The sequence below is a fragment of the Mus caroli genome, unplaced genomic scaffold (genome assembly GCF_978045245.1).
Source record: "Mus caroli unplaced genomic scaffold, Mus_caroli_1 scaffold_2, whole genome shotgun sequence".
Classification (NCBI taxonomy): Eukaryota; Metazoa; Chordata; class Mammalia; order Rodentia; family Muridae; genus Mus; species Mus caroli.
The window spans coordinates 21307501-21328584 of record NW_028227257.1 but is presented as its reverse complement, the minus strand read 5'-3'; the positions used below and the strand labels follow the sequence as shown (position 1 = coordinate 21328584).

At 51.2% G+C, this 21084-nt stretch overlaps 1 protein-coding gene and 1 long non-coding RNA gene across 3 annotated transcripts in view; both read left to right on the top strand.

Annotated features, from left to right (window-relative positions):
* Nucleotides 1-21084, top strand: part of LOC147005743 (uncharacterized) — a 152885-nt gene that overhangs the window by 18369 nt on the left and 113432 nt on the right. The gene's annotated exons all lie outside the window — the stretch shown is intronic.
* LOC110290344 (bactericidal permeability increasing protein) overlaps nucleotides 3866-21084 on the top strand; it is a 28962-nt gene continuing 11743 nt past the window's right edge. For both annotated transcript variants that reach the window (XM_021156865.2, XM_021156864.2), the window contains exons 1-10: nucleotides 3866-4176; nucleotides 6787-6901; nucleotides 7052-7180; nucleotides 8079-8237; nucleotides 9159-9222; nucleotides 13368-13431; nucleotides 14469-14560; nucleotides 17436-17612; nucleotides 18593-18652; nucleotides 20542-20709. In XM_021156865.2, the coding sequence (XP_021012524.1) occupies nucleotides 3897-4176; nucleotides 6787-6901; nucleotides 7052-7180; nucleotides 8079-8237; nucleotides 9159-9222; nucleotides 13368-13431; nucleotides 14469-14560; nucleotides 17436-17612; nucleotides 18593-18652; nucleotides 20542-20709 (1308 nt within the window). In that variant the 5' untranslated portion in view covers nucleotides 3866-3896. The remainder of the gene's footprint in view (nucleotides 4177-6786; nucleotides 6902-7051; nucleotides 7181-8078; nucleotides 8238-9158; nucleotides 9223-13367; nucleotides 13432-14468; nucleotides 14561-17435; nucleotides 17613-18592; nucleotides 18653-20541; nucleotides 20710-21084) is intronic.

Here is a 21084-nt window from a genome sequence, read left to right as displayed (position 1 = left end):
TGTATGTATGTATGTATGTATGTATGTATGTTTTTTTGAGACAGGGTTTCTCTGTATAGCCCTGGCTGTCCTGGAACTCACTCTGTAGACCAGGCTGGCCTCGAACTCAGAAATCCGCCTGCCTCTCCCTCCCAAGTGCTGAGATGAAAGGCATGCGCCACCACGCCTGGCTCTTTCTCACTCTTAATGAAGTTCTTCTCCAGGCTTTAAAGCAGTGATTTAAAGGTCTCTGTGGGTCGAGACCTTTAAACACTGGTTAGTGTTTTACTGCTGTGAACAGACACCATGACCAAGGCAAGTCTTATAAAAAACAACATTTAATTGGGGCTGGCTTACAGGTTCAGAGGTTCAGTCCATTATCATCAAGGTGGGAGCATGGCAGTATCCAGGCAGGCATGGCGCAGGAGGAGCTGAGAGTTCTATGTCTTCATCCAAAGGCTGCTAGTGGAAGACTGACTTTCAAGCAACTAAGGTGAGGATCTTATGCCCACACCCACAGTGACACACCCACTCCAACCAGGTCACACCTATTCCAACAAGGCCACACCTCCAGATGGTGCCACTCCCTGGTCCAAGGATATACAAACCATTACACGTGGGGTCACATATCAGATATTCTGCACATCAGATATTTACATTACAATTCATAACAGTAGCAAAATTACAATTATGAAGTAGCAGTGGAATAACTTTATGTTTGGGGGTCGCTGTAACTGTATTAAAGGGTCGCGGCATTAGGAAAGTTAAGAATCACTAGGTTAGAGGGAAGCCCCTCCTTCCCTGTAAACTTCTATCATGTTCAGATCTCCATATACTGTATTGTTTTTGTCTCACGTAATGTCTAATTCCCCCTCCCTCCTCCAGGCCCCTTTGTGACCCTGGTCTCTCATTGTAACAGCCCTCATTACAGGGAATTCCATCAGCTTCCTTTGTGGACCCTGTAGCTTTTTAAAAGACAAGAACAAAAAACAAAACAAAAAACAAACAAACAAAAAACAACTTCCTAGCTCTAAATTCAGAGCATAAACAACGCAAAACTATAATACATGGCTGCCACAATGGAACATCTATTTTTGTTGTTTGTTTTTCAGTGTTTCGCTGCGTAGCCCTGGCTGTCCTGGATCTTGCTCTGTAGATCAGGCTGGCCTCAAAGGTTGGTCAGAGCTAATAAAAGGCATGGTGTCTAGGGATGGAGTTTGGGAACAGGGGAGAAGTTTGAGGTTCAGCAAAGAGGTCTGGAACTCAGGTCAATGACTGTCAGGCTCCACAGCCAATCGTAACCGCTGCGGCTGGGGCCTGCTCACCTAGGGAGTTGCTAAGTGCGGCTGCATGCACTCAGGAAAAAAACCCAGATGCCAGAGGTCCCCCATCTCTGCAGTAGGACCCTGGTAGGCTGTCTCAGTAAGGGTTTGGGCCTCCCCTGCCAGAGCAGACCGGAGCTGAATCATGACTAAGCTAGAAGCTGTGTGTGCACATCTCCTCACGTCTGATGGCTCACTTCATTGTCTGCACACTTCCAGCACAGACACTGTCTCGCCCAGAAAGGAAAAATGGCTTCAGAAAGCGGGGCTGGAGCTTAGGCAGACTCTAGCCAGGAGCAGGTGACAAGGCCTGAGCCAGAGCCCAGGTCCAGGTGGCACTCACTCTAGTTTACCTTTCAACAGAATAAGAACCTAGAGCAAGACAGTGCACAGAATCCACCTCTAGGCCAGCCCACTTGTGATGTCCCCCCATGAAGTCCCACTGTGACCTCAGGTTCTGCTCATCACTTAAGCCATGTGGAGTCGGTCAGCAGAATAGTGTGGGTGAGGTTGAGACAAGTGGACATTCTGAGCAGAATAAACGTCCAGGCTAGAGAGGGCTCCGTGGTTAAAAAACAAAACAAAACAAAACAAAACAAAACAAAACAAAACAAAACAAAACAAAACAAAACAAAACAAAACGTCTTCTATCTCATGCAGAGGGTCCTGATTCAGTTCCCAGCACCTGCTTCAGTCATCTTACAACTGTCTGTAATTCCAGCTCAGGGAGGTCTGTCACCCTCTTCTAGCCTCTGAAGTCACTTTGCACTCATGTGTGCACACACATGAACGCACATTCGCACAGATATACAGGTATATACATACTTAAAAATTACTTAGGAAAAAGACCAGAAATCCATAGGAACCAAAGAAATTATACCAGGGTATATGCACAATGTCAAAATTTCCTAAACCTGGGACACCTGTTCTCTGTGTGTTCCTGCGTCACTCTACGCCTTATTTTTATTTTTTGAAATGTATTTTGAAAATCATTTTCACTTTATATGCATGGGTGTTTTGCCCGAGTGTATGTCTGAATGGGAAGGTGTCCAGGATTATTCTCTGAAAATGGCATTTTATGACAGGCCATGGATCCCAGCTGCCTCCGGTGCAGAAGAAATGTTCTGAGGGAGATCCAGAGGGCGAAAACCCAGGGACAAGAATTCCTGGCGTCTCCCCTTCACCGCCTCTTGAAAGGCAGGGTCCTTTACCGATATCATTGCATAGGAGGAGCAACATCTGGCAAGTCCTGTGTACACAGCTCTGTGTTTCTTCCAATGTCTGGAAGGCAATGTCTCCTAGCTGGGGCAGATAGCAGGAGGATCTGCTTAGAAAGAAGTGATGAGGGGAAAAAAAGGAAGGAAGAAAGGAAGGAAAGAAGGAAGAAAGGAAATGAGCCCTCAGGAGGATAGGAGGATCCCGACTTTTAGACTTCCATAAAATCCGGGTGATTGGGGTGGGGCATGAGAAACCTTGAGCCTCTGAAGTCCAGCCTCCTCTGTTCACCATGGAGACCGGGCCACTCCCACTAGGGGCCTGAGGCTGCTGCAGCCCCGAGACTGCAGAACTTCGCCGTCCTGCATGCAAAGCTGAACTAGATTGCGGGAGGGGCTGGGGTGGGGGTTCCCACCTTGCCCCTCCAGCTTAGCGCCTCCTGCTCCTGATGGTGTTAGACGTATCTTGGCTCTAAGAGAAGCCTACTGTCCCCTCAGAAGCCTCAAATCCTGGTCCCTGAGAAGGAGGAGTGAAATGTGTGAAAACAGATATCTGGTTAAGAAAACTGGGTTTAGGAAACGATGGAATATTGAAAGCCGGGGGAGAACGTATTCAGAGAAAGGGAACTTTCCCGGGCTACCCACTAGGATCCCGGTCTGATAGGAAAACAAACAGGCAGAACTAACTATACGCTTGCCAGGAAAAAATGGGACAGGCGAAAATTAAAATATGTTTGGTGTTGTGTCTTGGAGACAAGTCCATGTAACTGATTCTCGTATTTATTTCTGAAGTTCCGGTTAAGGCTCCCATCTGGATTCTCTTTCTCGCAAGGCACACTATGCCTGCTTTCCCTACTGGAAGGCCATCCTGTCCTCACAGTAAGCTAGGGGCAAAGGTGATAGTCCCCAACCACCACCACCACCACCACCACCACCACTCTATAGGAGAGGAAACCGAGGCACAGAGAAGCACCGAGAGGCTGAGACCAGCCTTAAAGAGTAGCTGAGATACCAAGGACAAGACTCCAAAATTAGAGCATTAAAAAATACCCCTGCGGCCTGGGATGGGGGACACCTCCAAAGGTCCCGTTTTTTAAACATTTTACTACGGATACAACCAAAGGGATAGGAACTAGAGACAGGGAGTCTCCGTGTGGTCACCACCCAGCTTGAAAGAAAGCCTTACATGAGGCGAGGAGGACGCAAGAAAAGGATGGAGTGCTTAGGAAGAGGAATCCGTCCCAGAGCCACAGGTCTCAACAGGCTCGCGCGTGCTGGCATGGGTGTGCGCGTGCACGTGCACAGCACATGCGCACATGCCCATGCTCGCACAGACCTCTAGGCTCCACTGGGGCAGCCCCTGGACTGGTCCCCAACGTTGATGGGGAACCGCAGCTGCCCTCCCCCTCCCGCCCCCACGGCTGCCTTCCTCCTTCCTCTTTCTACTACTGCCCTGCCCTTCCCCAGAAGGCTTCTTTATAGGTCTCAGGTTCCCATCCGAGGCCTTGAGGTTTGGGCTGCCCTAGAGGACATGACCTGGGGCCCTGACAACGTGCGGAAATGGTCAGCCCTGGCGCTGCTGGCCATCATTGGCACAGCCCTGACAGCGGCCACCGACCCTGGCTTCGTGGCCATGATCTCCCAGAAGGGTCTGGACTTCGGTAATTGGATGCCTTTCTCTCTTCCTCCCCTTCCCTGACAGGGCACTTAGGGTGCACAGCCCTTTAAATCGGATGCCTGGCAAGTTCACTGCTTCCCCCCTCCCCCTATTTTACATAGAAAGAAACTAAGGCACGGTCTCATAGGACTAGAAAAGTGTCAGAGCTGGGACTGGATCACACTACTCTAGAAGATTCCAAGTGCCCCGGGGCTCTGAGGGTCCCCACGGTCCCTTCTCTCTACACCGTGACATTTCTAGGCCCTTTCTTTCCAAAGTCAGTCGTCTGCCTTACCTCCTTTGTTAGAGACTAAGCAGGCAGGGGGTGCGGGGGGCGCCTCCAGTGAGATGTACACACTCTGCGGGCAGACTCTGGGAAAGCTACCCCAGGCTACTCCCAAAGGCCAGGCAGGTAACAACTCCGCTCACCTGCTTCGCTGCCAGGCGCCTCACAGATCCACCGGTCCGATCCTGCCATTGCAGGACTGGGTGGGTGGGACACAGCACTCCTGCAGGTGAGCAGAGTCTCTTGCAAAGGCGCTCTAGTCCTCACTGAAGCCCTTCTTGGGGCTGCCTAGTGCTGCCTCCTGGTGGCAGAGAGAGGAACTGCAGAACTCAGGGCGATCCCAGCTCAGATCAGACCAGGTAGGGGCAGGTTCTCAAACCCAGGGGATCTGTGCACAGGTCCCAGGGATCTGCTTTCCTATCCCAGAACTCATGTTCCAGGCCATGCAGGCCATCGCAGGGATGCAAACAGATTCCCCTATGAGCGTCGAGGAGGATACGGTTGTGTTTAAACCCAGAGCTGGCGTGTGTGTGTGTGTGTGTGTGTACATACATGTCACATGAGTGCATGTGTGACTGACAGCTTTTGTGGGAGCAGAGGCTCAGCTCCAGTGTCCCATGTGGCAACTGGAGTGAGTTTTTAAAAATGCAGCAAGCCTATTATTCATTTGTATGCCCACATCCAAAGGCTGACCCTGGGACCTGAACTTGGGGAACAAGAAGCCTTGATCTCCCATCTTGACTTTACCATATGTCAGCAGTGAGCTCTTGACCAGAGCACTAGGGGGTGGGCGGGAAGGGAAGGACCCCCTTCCTAGGACTGCTCAGCTTTGCAGGGAGCAGTGCTGGTGGATGGGAAGACCCCCGTGCTTTTTACTGTTACTGTTGCTGGTTATAATGACATCTGGGCTGGCTCCTGGCAAACTGGAAGCCACCTCAGGTCACCTCTCTGCCTCCCTCTTCTCCCTTCGGAGACGTGGTTGCCTGTTAATTGGTGCTGTTAGCCACATGATCACTGGTAGCAGAATTCCTGCCTCTGGGACATTCATTTATTTACCCAACAAATAGTACATGCCAGGCACCATGGTAAATACCAGAGACACACTAATGCATAAAAGCTGGCATGGCACCAACTTCTGGAGATGTCCATTTAGCAAGGGAGAGTGACATCAATCAGAGTCATGGGAATAGATGCGTAGTTACAAAGAATGGGTGCTCCAAATAAGACACTAAGACTGTGAAGATGCTAAACGTCTGTGTCAGGGAAGCTTCCTGAAGAACTGGCGATGGAACAGAGGAGAAGCTGAACAGGTGGCTAGCAGGAGCCTCATGTGCAAAGGTCCTGTAGCCAGAGTCTGGAGGCTATAGAGGTGTGCATCAGTGGGACTGCAGTCCAGAGGGAGGTGTGGAGAGAGATACTTGACCGGCTGTTTGGGGTTGTTACATCTGAGCAGGATTGACAAACTACAGCCCGCAGGCTCAGTGTGCCTTGCCGTATATTTCTGAATGACCTATGAGCTAGGAAGGTTTTTGTTTTGGGATGTGTGCGCATACATTATAACGGGGGTAGGTACACCTGGGAGCCAGGGGTAAGCTTGGGTGTTGTTCCTCAGGCACCGTGCACAGTGTGTGTGTGTGTGTGTGTGTGTGTGTGTGTGTGTGTGTGTGTGTGTGTGATGGTGCTCATATGTCGTGTGAAGGCCAGAAATTGACACTGGGTGTCTTCCTTGATCATTCTCCATTTTAAATTTTGAGGCCGGTCTTCAATCCAGAGCTCTCTGATATGGCTGTTCTAGCCAGCCAGCTTGCTCTGGGACCCCTGTCCCCGTCTCCTGAGCACTGGAATTACAGACAAGTCACCCCACCCGCCAGCTTTATGTGGCTTCTGGGGATCTGAACTCTGGTCCTTTACTGAGCCATGTCCCGGCATTTGGTTTAGAGACAGGGTCTTGCGGTATGCTCTTATATTAAAACTCTCCTGCTTCTGCGTCCTCAGAGCTGGGATTACAGGTGTACACACACATCCTTAAAGATGGTCTTTGTGGTTCAAATGGTTGAAAAAAAATCAAAAGAATGGTTCACTGTCCAAGAATGACTATTCCAGTGTTCACAGAGCAGTGCTGGGACATGGTCCTCTTTGTGTCTTTATCTCTGTGACATCGGAGTGGCATACAGAATGGGGAGGAGTAGGTAAGCCACCGGCTCAAGGTCCTGGCTGTCTGAAGACAGACCCCCTGCTGCATCCCGCCGTCATCTCTGAGGTCAGGAGCCTCCAGCCCTGGCTTGTGAGCTGAGTTCTGAGCTTGCCTCTCTATGCTCTGTCCTCCAGCGTGCCAGCAGGGAGTGGTTGAGTTGCAGAAGGAGCTACAGACTATCAGTGTTCCTGACTTCTCTGGAGTCTTTAAGATCAAGCACCTGGGAAAGGGTTCCTACGAATTCTACAGGTGAGGCTTGCCGTCTTTGTTGATGAGCACCCTACGAGGTGGAAACTGCCAGTCCATGGTGAACCTAAGCAGCCTAAAGCACAGGAGTGACCCAGTGACATGTCCAGGGTGGCATGTGGGTGATGCTGACTGGGACTTTTTCCTCTGCAGCATGGCTGTGGATGGATTTCATATTCCTAATCCCGAGATCGAGATGCTGCCCAGTGATGGCCTCCGACTGTTCATCAAAGATGCCAGCATCAAGATCAATGGAAAGTGGATGTCAAGGAAGAACTTCCTGTGAGTCTCACGCGCAAGGGTTGCTGGATGGACTGGCGGCACTCGGAGGCATCGAGAGTGGTGCCTCCCAGGGTGGTGGGAATGTCCACTTCTGCCTTGTCTAGAGACATGTATCACAGCAGGGTTTCTGGGCTGGGAGAACTGTCCACTTAAAAGAACTTAAAAGCCTGGATGATGAGCTGAGTTTATTTACATCCCAGTGCAGGACGTGGCAAAGCTGAGTTGGTGTGTGTGGCTCAGAAGGGAAAGCTAAGGACTTTTGCTTTCTTCCCTGTATTAGCCAGCTACTATTGCTGTGTAACAAGCATCCCCACCTCAGGGGCTTAAAACAGTAACCATGATGCTGTGTCTGTGTCTGTGCATAGCTAGGCCCAGCTAAAAGGTGTGGCTCCTTCCCTGAGTGCTGTGTGCCACCCAGAGCATAAGTCTTTGTGATAGGGAAAAAATAAATGTGCAAAAGGCAGAGCTGACCATGCACATTCCTGTCCCCTGCCTTATATAAATTCATTTCCTTCCTACAGGGACGGTGCTTAACTTCATTAGTAGATAAATGGATCAGTAATTGTTTAAAGTCACAACACCAAACACTCAGATTTGTAGAGACAAAACTGAGACTTACGCCCCATGGTCAGCTGCTAGTACAAAGTCTGGATAAGAAAACAGACACCCAGAGAGGCTAAGAAACAGGAACGAAGCCACACAGCAAGGGCTCTGAGGGAGGCACCATGTGGAAACAGGTTGGGATGCCAAGCTAGAAGTCTGACACCCAGTGTTGTGAGGTTTGTTTGCACAGCTGCCTCTTCTCTCTGAAGCCCCTGATTCCTGGAGTGGGGGATCCCCCTGCTAATGGGGGAAGCACCAGGAGGAAAGGCTTCACCTCCCCCTGTCCCCCTTTCAGCAAGGCCGGTGGCAATTTTGAACTGAGCATCCAGGGCGTCTCCATCTCCACCGACCTGATACTGGGTAGTGACTCCTCAGGCCACATCACTACCATCTGTTCCAACTGCGACAGTCACATCGACAGTGTCCATATCAAAATCTCAGGCAGCGTGCTGGGGTAGGTATCCTGGGGCTGCGGTCCTGAGAGAAGACTGCCCCCCCCACAGTCCCCTTCCTCAGAAAATACAGCTGTAGACTCACTCTCCTCCACACAGGTGTTTCAGAGCCTTGGGTGTGGGAAGGGCAGGGCCTCAAGTAGAGCAGACACTGTCTCAGGAGGCAGCTCAGGACTGACAGATGCTCGTATTCCTGTTCCATCCTCACCTACAAGACACACTCTACACCAGACCTGGAGAGTCTGCACAGAGGATGGCAGGCCCTGATGAAACCTCACCTAGCCCTTCGTCAACAGCCAACACGGCTCAGCATATTCATGCTCTTACGCCATCTGCCCAGGGTCCTCAGAAAGAGGTCTCCTGACCACCACCGAGTAGTCAAGGGTGGGGCTGTCTGACCCCAGGTCTCAGGCAGCCCAGTCCTATTCCCTAAAGCACCTGACTCAGTGGGGGGTGGGGGGGGACTGTGAGGGATGTCACTGCATCCATGCAGGGCTCACCAAGGCCCGTAAGAACTTAAGAAAGGTACAGAGCGCCCTGGACACTTAGCACTGGAGGAGCTGGCCCAGTCTGGGGGCAGGAGGAAATGACATTTGAACCGAGATGAAAAGAATGCGTGGGTAGAAGTTGGTGCTGGGGTGTTTTGGACAAAGGGGACCACATGTACCAACTGTGATGAAAGGAAGCAGAGGTACCGGGGAACAAGGCAGGCCAGTGTGTCTGGTTTACAGAGGCGGAAGGCAGTGGGGAGGTGGAAATGGTGAAGGGCGGGTGTCTGTAGCTATGAAGAAAGTAGTCCAGCAAGCAGGTTGCTGCAAAATGGGGAGAGATGTCTAATGAAGGCTCCCCCACCAAGGCCTAGCTGTCAGGGTTCCCAGGTACACCTGAAAGTCTCCTGTATGTCCCCACATGTCAACCTCCAGGTGGCTGATCCGACTGTTCCACAGGAAAATTGAGACTTCCCTGAAAAACATCATTTACAAAAAGGTAGGAGGCCCTGGGCATCAGTGGGGCAGGGCAGAGGCCTCAAGGACACGCCTTGGTCTTCATCCCAACCCCTCAGCATCCACAGAGCCCAGCTATGTGCTTTATAGCAAGGTCCTGAAGAAGACATAGGGCGGGGCTTCCTCCTACCCAGAAAATATTCCTGTAACTGCCTGTGTGCACCCGCCTCTGTGTTCACAGTGGAACAGCCACGACCTCCCTCCTGTCTCCTCCCCTCCCCCACCCTGCCTGTTCCTGCCCTAGAACACATAGCACCAGGAAGAGGCATCTAGACGGGGTCCCCGTGGAATGTGGAGCCCAGTTAGAGTGAGGGTGCAGGTGGCAGGGTGTCCCCCATCCCGCCACAGTGTAATGCTACTGCAAGAACCTTCTGTGTCCACACTGGGTACTAGGTCCCGAAAAGGTCAGCAGCAGCAGGATATTCTGCTTGGCAGCAGCCCCCACTTAAAAACCTTGGGTGCCTCCTGCCACAGGCTACAGGAGGGCCTGAGCAGACTGGAGCAGGCTGGGGAGTTGGCCAAGAAGGGAGCTAAGGCCCTGGGAGGCTGCAGAGACTCTTGGGCTCCATTTGCTGATTTGGAACCTCTCATTGGTCTCCTGGGTAAGTGACAGAGGGCTCATAGTATCTCAGGAGTAGCTGGAGTGTTCAGCCATCCCTGAATCCCCCTGTCATCCTGGGCCAGGGAGAGAAGTGGCACAGGGCATCAGAGAAGGGTGGCCCAGTTCCTCTTGTGCCTCCAGTAACAGAAGCACATCTCAAGTGAAGCTTATCCACCCCTTCCCTCTTCCCTTCTTCCTCCTCACCCTCCCTCTCTCCCTTCCCTCTTCCGTCTCTCTCCAGTTGGGGGCTCCAGGAAGGATCTGGGCTGCAAACCAAGGCCCAGCAATAAGTGGACTTTATTCTTTAATCCATTCAGCCAGTCTGGATCTTTTAATCGGAGAGTTAAGACCATTTACACTCGTGGTCAGCTCGCCTGCGTGCCTGTGAGTGTGCATGTGTGTGTGTGTATGTGTGTGTGTGTGTATGTACAGGGTATGTGTGCACTCACATGTGTCAGTGCACACACACTTGTGCCCACTCTGCCCATGTGGAGGTCAGCGAACAGCTCAGGTGTCTGTCCCCACTTTCCACCTTGCTTGAGCTGTGCAAGTCCCTGTGTTGCTTGTCTGCAGCACACCAAGCAAGGTGACACTCAAGCTTTGGACATTTTTCTGTCTCCACCTTCCATCTCTCCATTGGAAGCACTAGGTTCCAGATGGTTGTGCTACCAGATTCTACACAGGCCCTGGAGATTAGAACTCAGCCCCTCACTCTTGAGTGGCAAGCATCTTTACTTCTGAACTCCACATTTAGGGTTGTCACTGAGAGGTGGTGTACACCAACTTCTTTTTCTTAAAGGTTTTCTAGGTTACTGAGTTGAAGCCCCAGTCTTTCCTTCCTCTCACTGGTTTTCTCCTAATGAGACAGATCCTTGCCCAAGCTCTGTACTGGTGTGCATCTCTACTGTGTGTCATGTGTGCTCCCACCCTCCCACCCACACCCATGAAGGATTCCTCTAAAAAAAATGCCTTCAGCACTGCTTAGTGGGGAAGAATGGCTTTAGCCTGTGGTCATTGTAGGAGGTCTTTATTTCCCTTTGGGTTATAGCTTTTCCTGGTAGCCTATAGACAGTTTTTGTTTGGGGACTGAGAAGGTACATACATCCCTTATCCCTCAACCACCCCCTGCCCCAGGCTTCTGGGGACAGGGTGTACTGTCTGTCACTCTGGTGACTTTGATTGCATGAGTGGCTTCTCTTCTGCTGCCTCCAGGGTTCTTCCTTTATTGAGGCTTCTCCTCTTGAGCCTCAGTGGGTCATGAGACAGTCCTGAATACCTAGTGTTCTTAAATGTCATTTCTTTCCCCAGATCTGGGGGATTTCCTGCAATAACTCTTTGTTTGTTTGTTTTGTTTTGTTTTGTTTTTCGAGACAGGGTTTCACTGTGTAGCCCTGGCTGTCCTGGAACTCACTTTGTAGACCAGGCTGGCCTGGCTACAGAAATCCTCCTGTCTCTGCCTCCCAAGTGCTGGGATTAAAGGCATGCACCACCACACCCGGCTTAATTCTTTTTTTTTAATTGAATAATTTCCCACCCTTGTTCTGTCTCGGTTTCCTGGTGAGCCACTGGTCTAGTTATCGTGACACAGTGATCTTGGATGTTGTGGCCATAGCTCCTTTCCCCTGGCCACTGTCTGTGTGTAGTAACTCCTCAATCTTGCCTTCAATTCCCAACATTCCTTCATCCTCCTGGTCTAGTCTCTCAGCGATGGCATTGATTATTTTACTCATTGCTGGTTCAAAACATGACAGAGGTAGCAAGGGTTAGTTCAGCTTGAAGGTGTGGTCCAGAATGGAAGGGCGGTCAGGGCATTGAGAGAATGAGGTAATGGTACCATCACACCCAGTCAGGAAGCAGAGAGATAGATGCTGGGTTATTCCAATTTTATTCAGTTGGGGAATCACCTCTTGGAATGATGCTACCCAATAAAGCCTTTTCTTCCTGCCTTGAAGGCTAAATCTTGGGCCCTGTACCCACCCAGAGGATAAAGCACAGCTTAAATGAGCCAGTGCTGTGTCACACTCATGATAAGACACTGTCGTAAGAGTTCCAGTGGCAGTGGCCTGACCTTAGGCTCATTAGCAAGTCCAGTTACATGGGCACAAACACCGGGATTGGTCTGATGACCTGGATGGGTAGGTGCTACGTGGCTGACAGCCAGGAAGCCTACAGAACATGGATGTGAAGGACAAAGGGGGCATCCATGTCTTAGGTGGGATTGGGTGAGGTTTTGTCATCTCTTCAAAACAACACGCAATTTAAAACTTGAAATTCTCATAGTTCTAGAATTTTCCATTTCCATAGTTTTGGATAATGGTTGATTGTAGGTGAGCAAATTTTGCCAATGGCAGAGGTTTGGTTATCTGGGCTACTGGAATTGGCCTGTTCCATGTCATAGGTGGGGGAAATACGGTTCTAGAGAAATAGAGAGACTTCCTCAGCCATCAAGTCGGTCAGTGTGTCTTCCCTTGTGAGCCATATCATGGGAAGCTGCCAGAAATGGCCTCTCCAGTCACGAGGCTAAGGTGAGGGTGCCCACCAACACCTGAGACTAGAGGATGCACCACTATCAAGAGAGAAAGCAAGACTAACCATGTCCCAACCTGTGTTTGTTCACTACTTCATTCCATGAAAGATCTGAGACAATAACAACAAATTAAGTAGTTAATTAATTAAATAAAAAATAAATTAACTAACAATAACAGTGAGTACAACACTATAGCATGGATCAAATACCCATTAGCAAAGTTTTACGTGCAGGAAAGACAAGGAACACAAGTATGCAGGCAGTATAGTCTTGCGCAACAGTCGCTGTTTCAGAGCTGGTGGCCAAGGGAACAAAGGAAGCTCGGTTAGCTGCATGGGTTTTAAGAAGACACCAAAGGAAGGGAGAGCGCATGCTGTGGCTTTGATTTGGATCCACAGAGTTCATGCGGATACATGAATTTAATCCCCAAATTAGTCTGTTAATGGTCTTTAAAGGTACAGCCTATGGGAGACAATCAGGGTCAAATGAGCCCCCATGATGCACTGCTGCTTGATAGGAGACAGGAATCCAAGCTAGGACATGTCTCTCTATCTTGCCATGGTCTTCCCTCTGCCACGTTACAATGCAGCAAGAAGTCTCCTCCTGACACCAAGCAGATGCCAGCCCCTTGTTCTTAGGCTTTATAAAGAACCGTGTGCTAAATAAACCCGTGTTCTCTGTAAATTACTTGGTCTCCGGTGTTTTGCTATAGCCACATGGAGACAGCATGTCTTGACACTCAGTTGTGGGTGTGACACTTTAAAAAAAAGAATTATTTATTTTATGTATATAAGTACACTGTCACTCTCTTCAGACACATGAGAAGAGGGCATCGGATCCCATTACAGGTGGTTGTGAGCCACCATGTGGTTGCTGGGAATTGAACTCAGGACCTCTGGAAGAGCAGTCAGTGCTTTTAACCACTGAGCCATCTCTCCAGCCCCTATGGATGGCTCTTCTCACGTCTGAAGCTCACTGACATCTCTTTGGTTGCCCCTAGATCTGCAAGATCGTGAGAAACTCTGTGTCCTCCAAACTGCAGCCTTATCTGAAGACCCTTTCTGGTGAGGGCTGGGAGTGGGCTGAAAATAGAAGGGGTATCGGGAGTGGCAGGCCTGAGCCTGTTGAGGAGGGGCTGAGCAGGCTAATTCCACCAGAGCTGGCATTGGGCCGGTTCCTTCTGTGTCCAGAAGTAAGATGGAAAGTAACTGCCTTCAGTCAGGCAGAGGGCAAACACCTGGCACCCTGGCACCCCTGCACACCAGCACCCTGGGACCCCACACCCCAGTACCCCCACACCTCCGCTCTCTGAGGCCTGTGAGCCACAGTCTGAAATGAGAAGCCCCCCCACTTCTCTCTAGACCTCACTCTCCACACCCTGCTAAAGGGCCGATATCTCTATACACAGCAAATGGCAAAGAACAGCGGCAGCTGCTGGCAGGCATTTTCCTGTCCTGGGGACCCAGGAGGCCCCAGCCTCCTCACTTCACTCTTGGAGAAATTAAGGCTCAGAGAGGGGCAGACATGGGCTTGAGGTTCCAGAGCCCCCCCCCACCCCCACCAGAAGTTTCTGGATCCCAGAGCGGAGTTAAAATGTCATTCTCTAGCAATTTCATGCATGTATATGATGTATGTTAATCAGGTCCACCTGAAGTCGGGTTTTATAAACTGACTGTCCCCTTTTGGACTGCAGCCCCGCTGGGTCCATAATACATGCTCTGATGTGGGACCAAACAAACACAGTCTCTCCTCACCCCTCCAGGATCTCACTTAGCAGCCCAGGCTAGCCTCAACTCTTAGCACTCTGGCTGGCTTCAACCTCAAAGCAATCCTTTTGCCTCTGTCTCCCATATAGTGAGACTGTAAGCATGTTGCCCCCTCAATGAGCCATGGTCATCTGTAAGAATGTGTGCATGTGTGCACGTGTGCATGTGCGTGTGTGTACATATGGGGCCAGGGACTGAACCCTGGGTCTGGCATTGGCTCACTAGGTGCTCCGACCCAGTCTCCATCTCCAGACTTCATGTCTTTTAAGGGAATCTCATGTAGGCTACTGCCACTGGAACCAGCTCACAGCTCACAGCCCACCTTCTCTGTCTAGTGATATCCAGAGTGGATGATGTGACCTCGGTTGACTACAGTCTGGTGGATTCCCTGACAACCACGAACCAGTTCCTGGAGGGGCAGCTAAAGGTAAGGCTTCCATAGAGACACGTACCGGCTCACATGTGCATTCCACAGAGACACATACCTGCTCACGTGTGCACGCTGTAATCCCAGAAATGGACTTCTTCCTGCTTCTTTTACCCCATTCCACACTCCCCTGTATCCCCACCCCAGCCCTGCTGCCCCCCCCCAAGATTCCAAAGACTCACTGCGCCTGCCCATCACCCAGGGCCTTTGCACTGCCTTTCACCTCTACCCAGGCTCCTCGGTAGCAGTTATGGACACAGCTCTCCCTGCTTCCTTTCAGTTCTTGATCAAATAGGCCTTCTTCCTAGAGATGTTTTCCCAGAGATGCTGTCCCTGGCCACTCTTGCTGAAACAGCCCCTGACTGTGCCCCCGGCACTGCTTTTATCTCAGCAAAGCTAATTACCCAACACACACCGGGATGAGGCGGGGCAGGGGCTGCTGTGTTCATTACTGCATATACAACATCTACAGTGCTTAGGAAATTTGTTGGATGGGAGGAAGGAAAGAAGGAGGGAGAGAGGGAGGGAGGGAGGGAAGGAGGGAAGGAGGGGGAAGGGAGGGAGGGGGAGGGAGGGAGGGAAGAAAGGAAAGATTGGCAAAGCCACAGAGGGAGAGCAATCATATTACCAGTCAGTGGTTCTTAGCCTTTCTAATGCTGCGACCCTTTAAAGCAGTTCCACATGATGTAGTGACCCCCCAACCATAAAACTATCTTGTTGTTACTTCATAACTGTAATTTTGCCACTGTTATGAATTGTAATGCAAATATCTGATATTCAGGATGTTTGCTATCTGTGATCCCTGTGGGGTCCCAACCCACAGGTTGAGGATCCTTGGCTTCCGTCATACCACCAGAAATAAGCACTCGCAAGACCGAGGTAGACCCTCCAATCCTTCTCTACAGCAATACAACGTACACAGAGAGATCAAGAGTGGGGAACAGACACAGAGACAGCAACAGCGCAGCAGAGGCGTAGAAACAGCTCCACACAGCACTGCACACAGCCCAGATGCAAATGCACACACTGCACACATGTGCTTCATGATCCTGTCACGAACACTGCTACCCATTACTAAGCCAAAGGAGCACACTGCGGTGGACAAGTCCCAAGCTGCCCACGAGTCATCTCCTGTGGCCTTCCACTGGTGGCTCTGTCCTTCAGTGAACAACCAGAGGAAGGCCCGCGCAGCTCCCCGCCTGGGTCAGGTGGACTCTTTCTGGGTGTCCCATGCAGCAAACCAGAGCTGCAGTGTGTACTGAACCAGGACCACTGTGGGAACCATTGCCCACTGTGTGGCACGCCAGTCACTAAAATGGCAAGAGCTAGTCATGTGATGGGTAAGTGTGCAAATGCAGCCCAGGTCTCTGCATCTCAGGGATGTTCATGGGCTGGGACCTGGGGAGAAGTGATGGGAGGCTAACTAGGGGCGGATGGATGACAGAAAAACAATGAACTCGGGGCAGCCAGAGCCCTGCAGTAATCCAGGAAGAAAGAGCAGGCAGCTGCATCACAGGGACCATCCTGACAGGTCTCTGTGCACCGTGACTACCCTCTAGAGGTGCTGGACAAGACTGAATGCCCCTCTCATCCACATATACACAAGCAGTGCACACACCTACGCATACACATAGACACACATGCACGCACAAACACATTGCACACATATGCATATACCAGAACACATGCACATGTGCACATGCATGCACACACATACATACAGTCCACACACATAGGACATACATATATATATATACATACACATGTGCACATACATATACATGCACACGCATGTGCAAATAGACACATTCACCTGTACCTGTACAGAAACATACACTTGATCACACAGGAGGTACATCTGGACCAGTGTGTCCTGCCTGTGTTGCACTATAAGGACGTGGACTGAAGAGAGTTTCCACTGTCTTTAAGAACTGTGTGGTCAGCTGAGTGCTATATGCCTTTAATCCCAACATTCGGGTGGCAGAGGCAGGAGGATCCTTTGTGAGTTCAGCCTGGACTATATAGCAAGTTTCAGACCAGCCAAGGCTACACAGAGACCCTGTCTCAGAAAGAGAGAGAGGGAGAGAGAGAGAGAGAGAAAGAAAAAAAGAAAAACAGGAAGGAAAGAAGGAAGGAAGGAAGGAAGGAAGGAAGGAAGGAAGGAAGGAAGGAAGGAAGGAAGGAAGGAAGGAAAAAGGAAAAGGAAAGAAAGGAATTATGGGTGACATGGGTATTAACTGTAAAGGCCAGCATGGCTCGTAGGATCAGAGAACGGGCTGGCCTGCAGTGGTGCATGACTGACATCAAAGGTTCACGTTCCGCATTGCCCTCCTGCCTACACAAGGCACAGCACTGACTATAACATTGGTCTTTTTGCACACATTTCAGACTCTCCATGCTCTTTAATTTCTACCTAAGTGATATTCTACCATTTGCTCTTATAGTTTGCTTCTCTGAGCTCAACATTATTTTCCTCCCTAACCGTCTGCTTTCAAAGCACATTGTCAGATCGAGTTTTAGAGACCCAGGGAGCATGTGTCCTCCTTGTAACATGTAATGCTTATGGAAACACACACGATTCAGCCTTCCGAATTCTGCCAATGGGACAGAGGAGGCAACTGTTCTCTTGATGGATACAGAGCTGACTGGCAAGAGGGAGGTGGAGTGGTACAGGCGGGAGGAGGTGCTGGCTTGATGCCTCTGCCTCAGCCACTCACTCCCAGGATGTTGGGAAGCTAATCCAGGTGCCACCCACCACGGCCCCCCATACCACCGGCAGTTCCTGCTCAGGTCTAGCTGGTCCCCTCCCGTCTTTTACTGGACTCATCTGCAGTCCTAGAAGGACACCTAGACTTGCTCTGTTCTTTCCTTCCAGGGGGAGTTTTTCTGGAGGGGACACCGAGGCCCACTTCCCATTCACCCACCAGTAATGAGGTTTGTGCCCAACAGTGCATACATGGTATGCATGGGCATCTCTGACTACTTCTTCAACACTGCGGTATTTGCATACCAACAGTCTGGAACCTTGAAGGTGACCCTGGGGAGCCAATTGGTGAGTGTGGCCGACTGTGAGCAGAGAAGATCAAGAGTCCAGCAGACCTTGGTGGGAGGCTTTGTTCCTGGGGGGGCAGAGTCCAAGGTGCCATGAGAGTCAGGAGTCACAGAGCCCTGAGTTCAAGGGCTGGGTCCACTCATTGTCAACTGAGGGTAATTATGCATCCTTGTACCTCAGACCCATCTTTAGGCCACCACCCTAATGTCCTCCCCAAAGGCCATTGTGACTATTAATGAGGCAGCTGGGTAAGAAGCTGGGAACCCAGGGCTCAGTGAGGAGCAGTAACCCCCACCCCCACCCCCACCCCCACCACCATTCCTGCCCCTAACTCAGCATCACCTGCCCAAAGCAACCATCGATCTCATTGGCTCTCACATCATGTTCATGGCTGGACCCACTCTGGGCCTCAGTTTCCCCCATATGTACATGATGAGGCTTCTCTACAGCCTTGGGGGTACAGCCATCCCAACCCGGTCCCCCACACCCTGGGTTGATCTTACTGCACTCATCAGAACCATCAGGTTCTCATCTCTGTATAGGAAGGAATGTACAATGAATGCCCACTGCCCAGTATGGAAGCGAGCACAGACCATCCAGTGGGGCTCAGGCCACCTACTCAGAGCAAGTCTGGGACCCACAGCTGGTGTTCCTCAGGAGCCAGAGGCGGCAGGGGTTGGGCATCACAGGACCGGGGGTGGGGTGGGGGGAGTGGTATGGGTTTGTCAGGCTGCTGTCATTAGAGGGGTAGCATGGAGTCAGGCACTTTGAAGCAGAAAATCTGATTGGCAGGACAGTGGACGGCGGTCATGGGCCACATGTACCCTTCCTGGCCTATTGCTACCCAAGTAGTTCCTGGTGGTATTGCCACAGTGGTACCAGTGTGCACTGGTGTCCATAGTCTTGCCTCTGGCCTGGCCCTTGCCTCTTCTTCTCAGCCTGTAACAATCTCCCAATATCCTTTTCTCTCCTCGCTGCAGTTATTAAATGATGGCAGATTCCAGCTGAACACTGACTTCCTTAGGACCTTCCTGCCCCAGGTAGGAGACTTGTCTCCTCGCTCAGCTCACTAGGGTGCTGGGGAGGACTGGACCACCAGGATAGGATGAGAACCCCCTTCAGGCCCTTAGGCAGCAGAGTGGAGGTGTCTCAGGATAGCCCAGTGCAGACATAGTTCAAGTGCCCCACCAATGCCCTGAGGATAAGGCCAGGTGTGGGCCTCACACAGACATCAAATCTCTGCTGAGCTGGGGACCAACAGAACAGACCATTTACCTGTTATCTCCCACCTCCATCTCTGTCTTCTCTCTCTCTCTCTCTCCCTCCCCCCTCTCTCCCTCTCTTCCTCTCTCCCTCCCTCTCTCTCTCTCTCTCTCCCCCCCTCTCTCTCCCTCTCTCTCTCTCTCTCTCTCTCCCTCCCCTCTCTCTCCCTCTCTTCCTCCCTCTCTCTCTCTCTCTCTCTCTCCCTCCCCTCTCTCTCCCTCTCTTCCTCCCTCTCTCTCTCTCTCTCTCTCTCTCCCTCCCCTCTCTCTCCCTCTCTTCCTCTCTCTCTCTCTCCCTCTCTCTCCCTCCCCTCTCTCTCCCTCTCTTCCTCCCTCTCTCTCTCTCTCTCCCTCCCCTCTCTCTCCCTCTCTTCCTCTCTCTCCCTCTCTCTCTCTCTCTCTCCCTCCCCTCTCTCTCCCTCTCTTCCTCCCTCTCTCTCTCTCTCTCTTCCTCTCTCCCTCCCTCTCTCTCTCTCTCCCTCCCCTCTCTCTCCCTCTCTTCCTCCCTCTCTCTCTCTCTCTCTCTCTCTCTCTCTCTCTCTCCCTCCCCTCTCTCTCCCTCTCTTCCTCTCTCTCTCCCTCTCTCTCTCTCTCCCTCCCCTCTCTCTCCCTCTCTTCCTCCCTCTCTCTCTCTCTCTTCCTCTCTCCCTCCCTCTCTCTCTCTCTCTTCCTCTCTCCCTCCCTCTCTCTCTCTCTCTCTCACACACACACACACACACACATACAGGGCACTACCCTACCCCTGGTGTCCTCCTCCCCCTTCTTTGCCTCCCCTTCCCTCTCTGCCTCCCCTCCCCTCTCTGCCTCTCCCCTCTCTGCCTCCCCTTCCCTTTCTGCCTCCTCCCCCCTCTCTGCTTCCTTCATGTTCCTCTGCTTCCTGCCTCTCTCAGTCCTGTAAAGATGGAAAATTTCCACTCAGGTGCACAAGGCAGTTAAACAAACAAGCCGTGCGCGCAGCCTGTGATGGTGACAGGGTGGCCGAGGTAGACAGGAAGGCTCCTTTTGCAGGCTGAATGGCTTAAGCCAGAGACTTGTGTCTAAGAGTTCTGTGAACTGGAAGACCAAGATTGGGGTTCTGGGAGGACAGTCTGACAGCCACTAGTGGAGAGGGGAGCGCCAGCAAGACAGTTTTGTCAGCTTCGAGCCCTGCCTCAATGGCCTCGAGGCCCATTTCTAAGCAAAGCCACATTGCTGCAATGGGAATTACAGAAAAGGAACTCACACATTCCATAGGAACTTCTATCAGGAGGTGGTGGCTGGGAGGGTATGGCTGGTGGAAATGTCCAGGGACAGTGTCTTGCACATTCCTCAGGAAGGCTTACAGAGAGGAGAAGGGAGGGTCAAGACTCTCCTAAGCTCTCCTCAAAACCCACACTGTCCCGTGACAAAGTGACAGCTGAGCTGATGTTTGAAGGAAAGCTTAGCAGCCTGCCTGGGGAAGAACAGGGACAAGCACTCAATGAAGGGACACAGGCAGTGGGAAGGGGTTTCCGTGGGAAAGAGCGTTGCATGAGGAGAGCAGAAGCAATGTCATGTCCCTGGGGGTGGAGGCAACAGAGCCAACAGGGCCAGACTGACACTGGTCCATATGCTGATGGCATATGGGTCTTAGAAACCTTTAAATAAGAAAGACCTCTTCTGTCCCTTGTCCCCACCGGGACCTGCAGGTGGCCAGGAAGTTCCCCAGCATGGGAGTGCAGCTGCTCATCTCAGCACCCGAGCCTGAGCACCTGAGCATACAGCCCACAGGCCTCTCATTCAATCCTAGGCTGGAGACCCAGGCCTTCGTGGTCCTCCCCAACGCCTCCCTGGTCCCTCTCTTTGTTCTTAGCATGGTAAGAAGGGTGAAGACCCAGATTCAAGCCCAGACACCATGACTCCATAGCTTGAGCCTCAAGACACCAATTCACCTGCATACACACACACACACACACACACACACACACTTACACATATACACACATACACACACATAGGTACACACACACACAGACATACACACACACTTACACATATGCACACATACACACACATACACACACACACATACACAGACATACACACACATGCACACACATACATAGACATATACACACAATTACACACACGTACAACACATACACACACACACATACTTACACACATACACACAGACATACACACACATACACACATACATACATACACACACAGACATATACACACATACA